This window comes from Gopherus flavomarginatus, chromosome 8 (assembly GCF_025201925.1).
Source record: "Gopherus flavomarginatus isolate rGopFla2 chromosome 8, rGopFla2.mat.asm, whole genome shotgun sequence".
Classification (NCBI taxonomy): Eukaryota; Metazoa; Chordata; order Testudines; family Testudinidae; genus Gopherus; species Gopherus flavomarginatus.
The window spans coordinates 12,910,098-12,923,134 of NC_066624.1; the positions used below are offsets into that span (position 1 = coordinate 12,910,098).

At 43.5% G+C, this 13,037-nt stretch overlaps 1 protein-coding gene across 1 annotated transcript in view; it reads right to left on the reverse strand.

Moving 5' to 3' along the window:
• Positions 1–13,037, reverse strand: part of IL1RAPL2 (interleukin 1 receptor accessory protein like 2) — a 563,669-nt gene that overhangs the window by 525,991 nt on the left and 24,641 nt on the right. Inside the window, exon 2 of the mRNA XM_050964503.1 lies at positions 7,921–8,021. Within this exon, the coding sequence (XP_050820460.1) occupies positions 7,921–8,002 (82 nt within the window). The 5' untranslated portion in view covers positions 8,003–8,021. The remainder of the gene's footprint in view (positions 1–7,920; positions 8,022–13,037) is intronic.

Genomic DNA, 13,037 nt, shown 5'->3' on the forward strand with positions numbered 1-13,037 from the left:
TACCTAACAGCTGACATTACATATCTGCAGCAAGACAGAAACAAGACAAGGAAAGGGGAAGTGTCTTGACTTGTAACTCAGAGTTAATATACATTTATATTCCAGTTTTCTTATTTTGATTCCCTCCAAGATCCTGCCTTGGCATTTCACTGCACCCTGGAAAGATAGGTATTCACTTTTATCTGTTTCTCACTATAGCACTTCTTTTGGGAAGGGGCTAGGCTTTCCTTCCTAAATCCGCTCAATATTTTTAATGCTTTCATCATAAATTAGTTAATTTTAACCAAGTGCAATATTTAAACAGGCTCCAATTTTTAGCAGATTTCAGCATTGCAACCATATGAGATCAAGGTAGGTAACCCTTCAACAAATTGCACTATTTGCTCTGTTTTTTTCCTATATGCATCTTCATTCCTCTCCACTGCTGAACAGAACATCTCAATGTTGCCAGCTGTCACCTGGATACTGCTATATCTGTAATGCTGCTTCCTCTCTAGGAGAGAGAGCCATGGCAGAGTTTCCCTTAATAAGGTGCATGGACTACTGGTGCTTCACAGATTAATTGCTGGTGGCCCATGGAGGATTAACTGATCACATGGTGCTAGCTCCTCCTCCTCATTTCAAGCTGGTAGAAGCTGAACAGATGGGAGGCAGCAGGGAAACAAGAAGTGAAATAGACAGACTCATTAACTCTCTGCAAAAAGGACACAGCTTTTAAGCACTGATAACAGCTTAAAGCATTTTGTGCCAGGGCTGTGAAAGCAGAGTCCTGGGTGGCTGGGAGGGGGCTGTGGATAACCTGTGATCTTTAGGGAAAGAGCAAGGGACACATTTTCATCCATAGGGATCAGTTGGCATTGCTTACGTTACTCTCTTCAAAAAAAGCTCCATTTTATAGAATATCTGAGCGAAAACTGAGGTTCTCCCTGACATTTCTTGTTCCTCCAAACTCAGTGGAGCCGGTAGCCAGGGCCTTCGCAGGATCCCAAAGGCTAGCTTTGGCTAAGATGACACAAATTCTTGGATCTACATTTCAAAAGCTATTGTGATGTTGGGTGCCCAATCCGAGAACCCCTTAAGAGGGCCTGTTGGTCACAAAGTGGTAAGCACCTGCCCTCTGGAAATCAAGCCCATTGAGAGATCTGCATATCCACTAGAACCTTCTGAAAGTTTGGCCTTCACTTTCATGTACACAATAGTTTTAATTGCCGGAGGGACACCAATTGGGTCTTGCAATTATTTTAAGCCACTTGCAAAAATCCCATCCACTGTATAAATCACGAGTGGCAGGGGAGGTGGCCCATACAACAATCTCTTTGCGCACTGTACTATGTAAAATTGTTACAGGGTTCTCAAAAGATGTGAAATATTTCAATGAAATGCTGACAAACAAAAATGTATTCAAATTCTATGAGCACAATGCTGATGCTGCACTAGCCAGAGATGGACTCACAAAGCAACACTGATACGGGGATATAAGACACTTAGGACCTGGTCTACACTGGGGGTGGGAGGAAAAAAATCAATTTAAGTTATGCAACTTCAGCTACATGAATAACGTAGCTGAAGTCAACTTACTTAGATTTACTTACCGCAGTGTCTTCACTGTGATAAGTCGATGCTTGACACTCCCCCTGTGCCTCTCTCCCTGGTGGAGTCCAGATTCGACGCGAGAGCACTTGGTGGTCAATTTGTCATGTCTAGACTAGATGTGATAAATTGACCCCCATTGGATTGATCACTGCCCATCAATCGAGCCAGTAATGTAAACAAGCCCTTAGAAGTTCAAGGGTTTTGAAATTTAGGATTTTGTAGTTCTCAGGGTTATTTCTGAGCCAAAAATCTAAAATTATGTCGCCTCCTAGACACAATTCCAGTAATGATTCAGCCAAACCTATTCAGACAACAGAATCTACATCTTTGAACCATTTAACTCGACAACAGTTAAGCTGTTTGTCTGCCAAGACTACTGCCTGTCAAATTGACCAGTATCATCTGTATCCCTGCACTCCCCTCGCTGTCTGTGTCTATCTGTTGTCCCTTGACTTATATATGGGTTGTAAGCTTCTTGACTGTTCTTTGTTGTTGTGTGTTTAATACAGCACCTAGCACAGTGGGGTCCTGGTCCATGAGTAGCGCTCCTAGGCACTACTGTAATATAAACAACAAGAATAGCAGCTTCTCTGATGTTCTTTCCTCCATACAATGTATTCACACATGACACATGACATTCAGTGAAGTCCCCTGCATGCAGTCAAGCAATCAAAAGGTAGTTCTTCCAATGTAAAGGACCTTTTCAGGAAAGGGTAAAGTTATCAATTATGCTTCAAATACTTCAGATCACAGAAAGTGCATTTCTCACATACATTGAGAGAAAAAAAAATCAATATTCTGCTCCACATAGCAGCCTCATAGGGTATGTATAATAAAGAATGCATACAGAAAGTAGATTCATGTAGTTACTAAGGGACACTATATATTTTAGTCTTAAATCCATATTTTCTTTCATCTTATGCTTGGGATACACTGGCCCACCCAGATGAGGAATTTACTCCAGTAGGTTAAATTTAGCAGTAGGCAGTCTAATATATTAATGGATTTTTTCCCCTACTGGTATTCAACCTGAATCGAGATTGACAAAAACTGCCAATAACTCAAGGCATTTTGCAAGGTAAGTCAAAGAAAGCAGCCAAGAACAATGTACTAAAATATAGCTAGTGGCACACTATCAGCTGGAAGACACTACACCTACAGGTATTTTAGGTTTCATAGACACTGTAGAAATGTAAGGCTGGAAGGGACCTCAAGAGGTCATCCAGTCCAGCCTTCTGTGCTGAAGAAAGTCCACGTATACCAAGACCATCCTTGACAGATGTTTGTCTAATCTGTTCTTAAACCTCTAGTGACGGGGATTCCACAACCTTCCTAGGTAACACGTTCCACTGTGTAATTATCCCTATAGTTAGAAAGCCCCTCCCCCCAATATCCAGCTTTAATCTCCTTTGCTGCAAACTATGCCAATTACTTCTTGTCCTACCCCAGTGGACACAGAACAATTAAACACTGTCCTCTTTAATAACCACCACCTTTTACATATTAAAAGATTTACCAGGTCCCTCCTCGGCCTTCTCTTCGCTAGACTAAACATGCCCAGCTCTGTCAACCTTTCCTTACTGGCCATGTTTTCTAAACCTTTTAACATTTTTTGTTGCTTTCCTCTGGATTTTCCTCAGTTTGTTCACTTCTGAAAGTGCAGTGCCCAAAACTGGACACAGTACCTCAGCGGAGGCCTCATCAGTCCTGAGTAGAGCTTAACAGTTACCTCCCATGTCTTACATATGACATTCCTGTTAATACATCCCAGAATGACGTTTGCCTTTTTCACAACACCTTTGCACTGTTGGCATATTCAATTTGTGATCAGCTATAACCCCTATATCCTTTTAAAGAAAGGAACTGCCAATATCACTCTCTGTATTTACTCATCCAGGTTCTATTGATACCACAGAGCAAGTCATAATACTGCCAGCTCCCACAGACCATGGGTAAAATTTCCATTGACTTCAATAGGGGCAGGATTTCACCCTATTTCTCATCTCGTCTCCTGCTCCAGGGACCTCCAGATGCCAACTGGCAGAGGACGTAAGGGTTACAGGAATCCCCTTTGTCTAGTATTTCTACTCTAGTTCATCAAAGACTGTCCTGGGAGATCTCTAATGAAAGCCTGTGTGCCACTGCTCATCACTATCATTGCAAAACACAGGTATGGATGTTGGGTAAGGAGCTACACACATACAGAAAATTATGTTCTGACGGTCTGTGTCTAGTGATTGGGTCACCACCAAAGGTGACAAGCAAGTTTTCTTTCAGACAAGTAACATTTGTCCATTTACATGTATATTAAGAATTCTATGGTTCACAACAGGCCACCACTCATAGATCTGAGCCAAATGCTAATGAAGGATTGTGAAGTCTTCGAGAGAAAATTAACAGCAAGAGGTAAATAGCAGGGATTATCCTATTAGGAGTAACACAACAAAATTTTTAAACGATATCTGATAGGGCTGCCAACCCTCAGGATTGGCCTGGAGTCTCCCAGAATCGGCACCGATCTCCTGGCGACTATTGAAAGCAATCTGGGAGATTTTAATAGGATATTTTAAGAAAAAGACATTACATCATGTTGGGGTAAAAAATCTCTCAGAATAGCTTCACTCACAGTTGGCAACCCTAATATCTGAGGTACAGATGAATCCCTAGGTATTCCTTCAGTCTGCAAGGACAAGCGGTCACTGGACTTGATCTGATGAGAAGGGGTCTCAGCCAAACTGCTTGAGAACATGGAGGAGAGAATTTTGAGTAAGCTTTCTTGTAGGAGATAGAGGAATGCCTTATTAGTTAAGTTTAGTCTCTAGAAAACGTTACCTTTTGTTTTATATGTAGCCATTTCACTTCTGACCAATATTCTTACTCTCTATCACTTGAATCTCCGTTCTTTGATAATATATTTATAGTAAAAACAAGAAAAAGTTTTAGTTCTGTGCATTCAGCAGAGCTGGGTTCTAAAGTATAACTAGGAAACTGTGGGGTACTCTTCCTTTGGGAATAGCAGGTTGTCATAAACAGATAGCTAAGGGTTAATGTCTCTTTCACCTGAAAAGGGGTAACCTGAAACACCTGACCAGAGGACCAATCAGGAAACAAGACTTTTTCAAATCTGGGTGGAGGGAAGTTTGTGTGTGAGTTCTTTGTTCTTTGTCTTGGGTCTGACCCTCTCGGCTATGAGAGTGATTTTTCTATCTCCTGCCTTTCTAATCTTCTGTTTCCAAGTTGTAAGTACAAAGATAGTAAGACAATAGGTTTATATTGTTTTCTTTTGTATTTACATGTGTGTAGTTGCTGGAGTGTTTTGAATTGTATTCTTTTTGGATAAGGCTGTTTATTCACTTGTTTTTCTTAAGCAATTGACCCTGTATATTTTCACCTTATACAGAGACTATTTTTAATGTATTTTTCTTTCTTTTTATAAAGCTTTCTTTTTAAGACCTGTTGGAGTTTTTCTTTAGGGGGGACTCCAGGGAATTGAGTCTGCAGCTCACCAGGGAATTGGTGGGAGGAAGAAGTCAGGGGGAAAATCTCTTTGTGTTAGATTTACTAAGCCTGACTTTGCATACCCTCTGGGTAAGGGGGAGAAGAGAAATTAGCTCTCTCGGTACTTGTGTTTCCAGGACTGGAAGCAGGGAATCTCCTAGGGTCGTCCAGGGAGGGGAGCCTGGGAGGAAGTAACCAGGAAACAAGGGGAGGGGGTTATTTCCCTTTGTTGTAGGACTCAAGGCAACTGAGTCTGGGGGGTCCCCCAGGGAAGGTTTTGGGAGTACCAGAGGGTATCAGGCCCTAAAAATTCCTGATTGGTGGCAGCTTTACCAGGTCTAAGCTGGTAACTAAGCTTGGAGGTTTTCATGCTAACACCCATATTTTGAACGCTAAGATCCAGACCTGGGAAGAAATGTTATGACACAGGCCTGGTCATTCTGTGAGTGGTCAGTGGAGGACTCTGGAGCTGGTGTACGGCTAACCTATACAGAGAAACCAAGTCCTGAAAAAGCAATGCCTGTGTTGTCAGGGACTGGTAGTTTCAGGGAGCTGAACCACAGCAGACAGAGACAAGACTCCCTTCATGCTAAGGGCAAGTGATGGTGTTTTGATAATTGGGCCTACAAATTTACCCTAATTGTAAGTTCACCTATCAAAAGTGAGAATAAGTTAAGATGTCACACAATAACATATAACAAATGCTGATGGAAAATGGTACAAAAGGGAGGCAGACTTAATTAGTCCAAACAAAGAGGCCCACTAATATAACTCCAAGACTGCATTAAGATTGTGCTCGGTAAACAAGAAAATGGGGGACCAGAAATTAATGAGCCAAAACTGGTATGTCAGAAACTAGGCCTAATTAGTGGACAAAATAATGAGAAAATGAACTATTCTGCCCATTAGTTCCTTTTGGAGTCCTAAAGGAAAGAGATTTTGGAAGAAAAATTGGCTACTGGATCAAACTTTACCATCATGGCTGCCACCCCCGTCTCCTGGGATCCCAGGACTTCATCATTCTGATCAGGCCAGAGAGAGACACCGCAGATAAAACTGCCACTTCTCTCCAGCCAACTGAATCCCATCCACCACCTGGGATGAAACAGGTCTGGACTTTAAACAAAACAGCAACAGCAGCTTCAGCCCATCTCAATTAACTTCTCTTTTCCCAAACAGGACAGTTACCATCTTTCATGCCATCTAAGAGAGAGAGTCACACAAGAGTTTTCCCAGCTAAAGGGAAAGGAAACAAGAGATGTTGTTACATAATATTTTACATTTCAAAGGCTTTAATTGTTTTTTTCCTTCACCTTCAACACAAGGTTAACAGGCAGAGGTCTCTGTGTACCAAAACTTGACCCTTGTTTAACACTGTTTAACATTGGACAATGACTGAGTTGCGGTAACACCTTTAACCCATGTATTCTCTTAGATGGAATATAAACAGTAGTGAAGTGCATCACAAACATGACCACCGTAGGAAGTGTCACAACACCCCACAAGCTTTGGGTCAGGCCGAAGTAGTCAATGAAAAGCTTCCATTGTTTTCAATAGACTTCACATCAAGCTCCTTGTTATGGCCAAAGCCCAATCACCTGACTTCAGCAAGAGTGCCGGCCTAAGGGAAGTGGGTTCTGGCCCTTGATGTACTAACAATTCAAGACAATAAGATAGTTTTACTAAATGGAAGAGTTATATTTTATTTCTCCCAGAGAGAAGGTACTGTCTAAAAATGTCTATTTTTTTTAAACAACAGACTTAACTGCTCTCTCTCTAGAATGTGTGCAAGTCCATAATGAGAAATTAAACATATCTTTCTCACTGGAAAATGTAGAAACTGAACTGAAAAAAAAAAAAAAAAACCAGCAGACACCAGACAAGTCATTTGTTTTTACACATGACTTTCTGGCTAGATACCTTAGCTGAAAGACTGAGGGCACACAGTTTGTTAAGAGCCCTTAAGTTCATACCTGTGGCACACAATCACCACAAAAAAGTAGCTTAGACACAATCAACCAAATAAGGCATATACCGCACATTCAACAACAGGCTCAATTTTATCCCGTACCTACTTACTATGATCTTAGAAGATTCACAACTGTATGCAAGATCTTGAGGCCTAATACTGCTCCTCCTCCTCAGACATGAATCCCTCTGAGGTCAGAGTTTAGCTTGAGAAAGGATAGCAGGTTCAGATCACATCTTTAAACTCTGGGTAAAAATAACCCTCTGGACAAGAAGTTACTTTTGTTGCCAGTGCCAATTCTACGGGTTAGATGGTCTCTTCTTTCAAGCTAGATGATATGTTGGCTCTAGGCCAGCTAAGATACTTTATAAAATGTCTTTTTTTTTTTAATATCTAAAGACTTTGGGCCCAATTCTTATTTGCAGATAGGTCCCTTTACACCACCCAGCATGTAAAGGGGCCTGAAAGTGGACGTAAATTCATATTGACTTTTAAGATCCTTTTATACTTCCACAAGGACATTTGAGCACCTTAGTGTAATTGAGAATTGGGCCCTTGTAAAACAAATAAGACCAACCCTAAAATACTCATAAGCTAGACAGATCAGCATTTTTCGTGGTAAATCACTTTAGGCTTAATTTCATTATATTTCAATACAATGAACACACTAACAGAAATTCCACGGATGCAACGTTTAGCCTGTTGCACAAGTAGCAGGCAGTTTGTGTTGGATACCAGCCTTCTTAAATAATTAATCAACAGGGATTATGCATGCAGAACAAAAACTGGGCCTATGACCTGATCACCAAAGCCAGACTTTGTTAAATATCAAACAACGATCACAATTTTCTGAGACTTACCGGAATTTCTCTTTGATACCAACTTCAAATTTGTGCCGACAACTGTACAGATCACAAGAACCAAGAGAACGGGAGGCTTCATCTTTCACTTCCGTTGACAGCTGAAATGCAAAACAGAGTAGGAAGTCTGAATAACAACTCTTTGCTACAACAAAGCAACAGCTAGAGTTGAACATTTCTCAAAGAACCATTATGGGGCAAAGGCTTAATATAGGGACGTCTGGGGGGCAGCAGGGGGCGTTGTGCAGAGCTAGGAAAACAACGTTTCAAAATGAATAAATTTATCTGAGTATCAGACAAAAATTTTAAAAATGACACTTAGAACCTCCCCCCTCCCCACCCTTTAGAAACAGTTAAAACTACTTATTTGATATAGTACAGGTGTATTAGAGCAATTGGATTTTTGTCTGTTCTAGCCAGGAGATTCTGATGGCCACAGTCAGCCTTGTCTCCTACAAAAGAAAAGATGTCTTCTAAAATACTTTCATCTCCCACATTACATGACAAGATCTAAGAACAGTTCTTTGCATAATTTCTCTTAGAAACTTTATTTCCCCACTGGTAACAGTGCAAGAGCTGTTGCAATGAATTACTACTATTTCCGAGATGTCACCTATAAAATGAACTAAAGACAGGTGAATGAAATTTAGAAGTCAGTGAACACAAGTCTCAAGGTTCTTATTAGAGAGATAAAATTAGTCTTTCCTGAGAATTTTACTGTCAGCTTTATATTACCTAGTTTAGAAAGGAGAGAAATCAAGTTTAAAATTTGCAGTTTTAATTTTTATAGTTATTGGAGCAAGTTCCACTTTCATTTATCAAAGTCGCTCAAGAAAGTGCAGTTGCAAATATACGACACAGTAGAGTAGGATTCAGTCCCTTATGTGTATATAAAAAAATAGCTATATTAAATTCTAAACCAGCAACAGCTCTTAAACATGGGATTAGCTTTAACCACTGATTCACATGCTTAAAGAGAAACATGAATCAGGACCCTAGAAAGCCATAATTTTATCAAAGACCCCCATTGACTTCAATAGGGTTTGGATCAGGCCCTTTATTCTCAGCAAAAACACACACTAGTTAGATCATCCGTATTAGGAATGTTTAGGCATTAAAATAATAAATACTCAACTCCTTACACCAGAAAGACATTTCAGAGCAGCAATTATTTTTTAAATCACAGTAATATGTGAAACCATCAAGCTAAAGGCAAAGGAAATAAATATTTAAGTTCACACAGAGAAATAAAATATTCAGCTGGATAGCCCCCGTCTCTTCAGAAGCATCCACAACTAGAGGACCAGTGAATTATTGCACTCAGATCTGAAAGTTCATTTAAATAATAAGATATCAAAAACGTGTATACAGCTTGTGATTTTCTGGAAATCATATTTTAATTTGAGTTTATTACATTATGTCTTCTTCCCCTTCTAATTTTACTACCAGACTAACCATCATGTGAAGAAAGTGTAAGGGCCCGTGGATAATCTCTTGTATGATGGCAATTATGCTGCTATTCTATTATTTCGAAAGTACCACTTCATTTTAAGACTCTATCCACTCCCCACCCCTCATTACAGTACTATAGCTATAAATATGCAATGTTTCTTTCTCCCGAATTCTACCTTTCCTTGAGCATTTTACGCCTATTGATTCCCCAGGGTTATCGTGTTAGAGGACCAAAACGCTATGTGAAGAATTATGAGAAGTGAAGGCTGTCTCACGATGGTTAATGAAAGAATTAGTATTCATTTTTTCTTAACTTCCCTTTGGAGTACCAAATCCTGATACAAGTAGAGTCATCTTGACGAGACAGTTAAAAAAAATGTAATGGAACAAATCTTTTGATGGCTAATTGCAATGATGATGTTATGCTAGAATGACTTTCAAGTGTAGCTTTGCAAATTGCTTTCTCCACTTTGCTCTCTTCAGTTATTATAGCAGAGGTAGGTAACTCTCAGGTCCTTGTTTCACACTGGATTTTTTTTTTTTAAACTGACTACTCTGCAGCAAATAGACTATAAAAACCAAAGCAAATTCTACTTACTACTATATTATTCATGCTAGAGATAATGAGAATTTTGCCAACTGATTTCAATAGGGACAGGATTTTGCCATTGGCTTCAGTGGGACTAGGATTTCAACCACTGTAGTGGTTTCCCCAGTTGGTCTGTCTGCCCAAAGATACTGAAAGCCCAGGGGGTAGATTTAGGTCATTCTTTTAAGTCCCACCAATTTTGAGGCTGTTGTGGCAGAATCAGCAGGGCCGGTGCAACCGTTTAGGCAACCTAGGCGGTTGCCTAGGGCACTAGGATTTGGGAGGTTGCATTTTCCGGCCTGATCTTCAGGCCGTCCCAACATTTAGGCAGAGGGGAGCTGGGGCAGGGGAGAGCAGGGAGGGCTGCCTGCAGCAAGTAAGGGGGGGGGGGCATGCAGGGGAACTCCCCGCCCCAGCTCACCCCTGCCCCGCCTCCTCCCCGAGCACACCGTGGCTGCTTCACTCCTCCTGCCTCCCAGGCTTGCGGCGCATAAGCTGATTTGGCGCTGCAAGCCTGGGAGGTGGGAGAAGTGAAGCAGCAATGGCTTGGTCGGGGAGGAGGAGGCGGGGCAGGGATGAGCTGCTTCATTTCTCCCACCTCCCAGGCTTGCAGCGCCAATCAGCTTAGGTGCCGCAAGCCTGGCAGGCAGGCAGAAGTGAAGCAGCGACGGCATGCTTGGGGTGCTCGTGCGCGGAATAGGGGAGAGCTAGGGTGGCGAGGTGTGTCAGAGCGGAGGGTGGGAGATGGGGAGCTGCCAAAGGGGGGCACCTCAGGGCGGAGCTGCCGCAGGGGGGAGGGCACTTCAGGGTGGAAGGGGGAGCTGCCGAGAGGGAGATGCCTCAAGGTGGGGGCTCGGGGAAGGGGCAAGGTGTAAGTTTCGCCTAGGGCGTGAAACATCCTTGCACCGGCCCTGAGAATCAGCAATACTAGACAGCACTGAACATCCCCGTGCAGTCACCTTTAGAAGTACCAGTTGCTTCAGGAGGCCTATATGACTGAGAAGCAGGGTGGGAGGGCAAAATACTTTAGCCAGTCAATGGATTTCTATCTCTCAGAATTCTCACCTTACTATGGAAGAACCATTGATAAGAGAAGTAACAAATTACCTCCAGGCCATGCAAACCTGCAGGTATCTTAGTTTTTTACACTTTAAAATTTACAACTAAGAACCTGAACAATGAAACTGAAGATATAGAAAATATTGTTCATGCTTAAGAGAATCCCACATAATAAGCTTCTTGAATTTGTTTTTATTACTAGTTATTTGTATTATGTTGATGCTTAATGGCCCCAGCTAAGACCAAGGTCTCTTTCAGCTAAAAATGGTACAGATACATAAGAGAATCTCTACCCTCAAGCAGTTTACAATCCCAGCTGGTATTTTCCAATTCACCTGAGACTGGCACTTAACCTCCCTAGACCCCTTCAAAATCCCAACCATAAAGAGACAAAGCAAAGGGCAAGAGTGGACACCAAAAAGGTAAAGTGATTTGTGAAAAATTGGATGGCATGTCAGTGTGAGGCAAAGAATCTGATCTCTCACATTCTGGGGCTGTCCCCCATGTAGGTTAGGAAGGTGGAGAAGGCAACATGGATAAATCTCAGCAGATGTCATGTTTTAGGACTTGGCAGGGGGAGACAAGGTTACTCTGCTAGGATATTTTTAAGCCGCATTCAGTGATGAGGTGTCAAAATCTTAACAGGCTCCCTATAAAAAGTTCTGATTTAAGGCATGTGCCACAGTATGTATTTTTTGTACCAATAGGTTTACCATATGTCCATATTTTCCCAACGGTGATTTAAGAACCAAAAAGCCCAACATGTCCGGGAAAACATGGCTGTATGTTAACCCCATCTAAAGCTCTTTTTTTAAAAGATGGGCCTGAACTAGAAATGAGCTCGTTTCACATGTGTGGCGCCCTGCCACTTCCTGGGAGTGTGCTAGGGTGCCCAGATGTCCCAATTTTGGGGTTTTTTTCTTATATAGGCTCCTATTACTCCCCCCCACATCCCGATTTTTCACACTTGCTGTCTGGTCATCCTAGGGCGTGACCATGTGTGGGTCCCAGCTACTCCCTGCCCCCCTCATTGAAGCAGGTGTGCAGGGTTACTGCCCTGGGAATTGCAGGGCACTAGCGGACCTGGGGCCGGCTGCAGACAGGGTGTGGGGCAGGAAGTGCGGGGCTGGCTGCAGGCAGGGCAGGGGGTGCAGAGCTGGCTGGAGACAGGAGGGTGCGGGGTTGGCTGAAAGCAGGGCAGGGGCTGACCAGAGCTAGGGGCTGACTGCAGGTAGGGCATGGGGGTACAGGGCTGACCGGCTTTGAGCGGAGGGGGGCGGGTGCGGCAAGGGTTGGCTGGAGGCAGGGGCTTGCTAGGAGTAGGGTGGTGGGTACTCATGGGAAGAGCGGCTCAGAGCAACAGGACGCAGCCTAGGCCCAGCAGAGCAGCCGGAGACCCACCAGGCAGCAGCGGGAGCCCCAGGGCCAGGGGTTGGGGGAGCAACAACAGCAACAGGGCCCGTGCTCAGGACCAGGCGGTGGCCTACATGGCTCCCACAGCACAGCACCCCCAGCAGCCAGATGAGGAATTACATCACTTCTCAGCCGGAGACAGGGCCGGTGCAACCATTTAGGTGATCTAGGCAGTCGCCTAGGGCACTGGGATTTGGGGGGCGCCATTTTCTTTGGCAGCAACCGCAGCAGCTGGATCTTCAGCCACCCTGGTAGCCGCCAGCATTTAGGTGGAGGGAGCTGGGGCAGGGGAGAGCGGAGAGGGCTGTCTGCAGCAAGTAAGGGGGAGGGCCATGCAGGGGAACTCCTTGTCCCAGCTCACCCCTGCCCCGCCTCCTCCCCGAGCTCACCATGGCTGCTTCACTTCTCCCACCACCCAGGCTTGTGGCACCTAAGCTGATTGGCGCCGCAAGCCTGGGAAGCAGAAGTGAAGTGGCGATGGTGTGCTCAGGGAAGAGGCAGGGCAGGGGTGAGCTGGGGTGAGGGGGGAGTGCCTCAGGGCAGAGGGTGGGGAGCGCCTCAGGGTGGGGGCGCATGGAGGGGAGGGGGAGGGCACAAGGTGGAA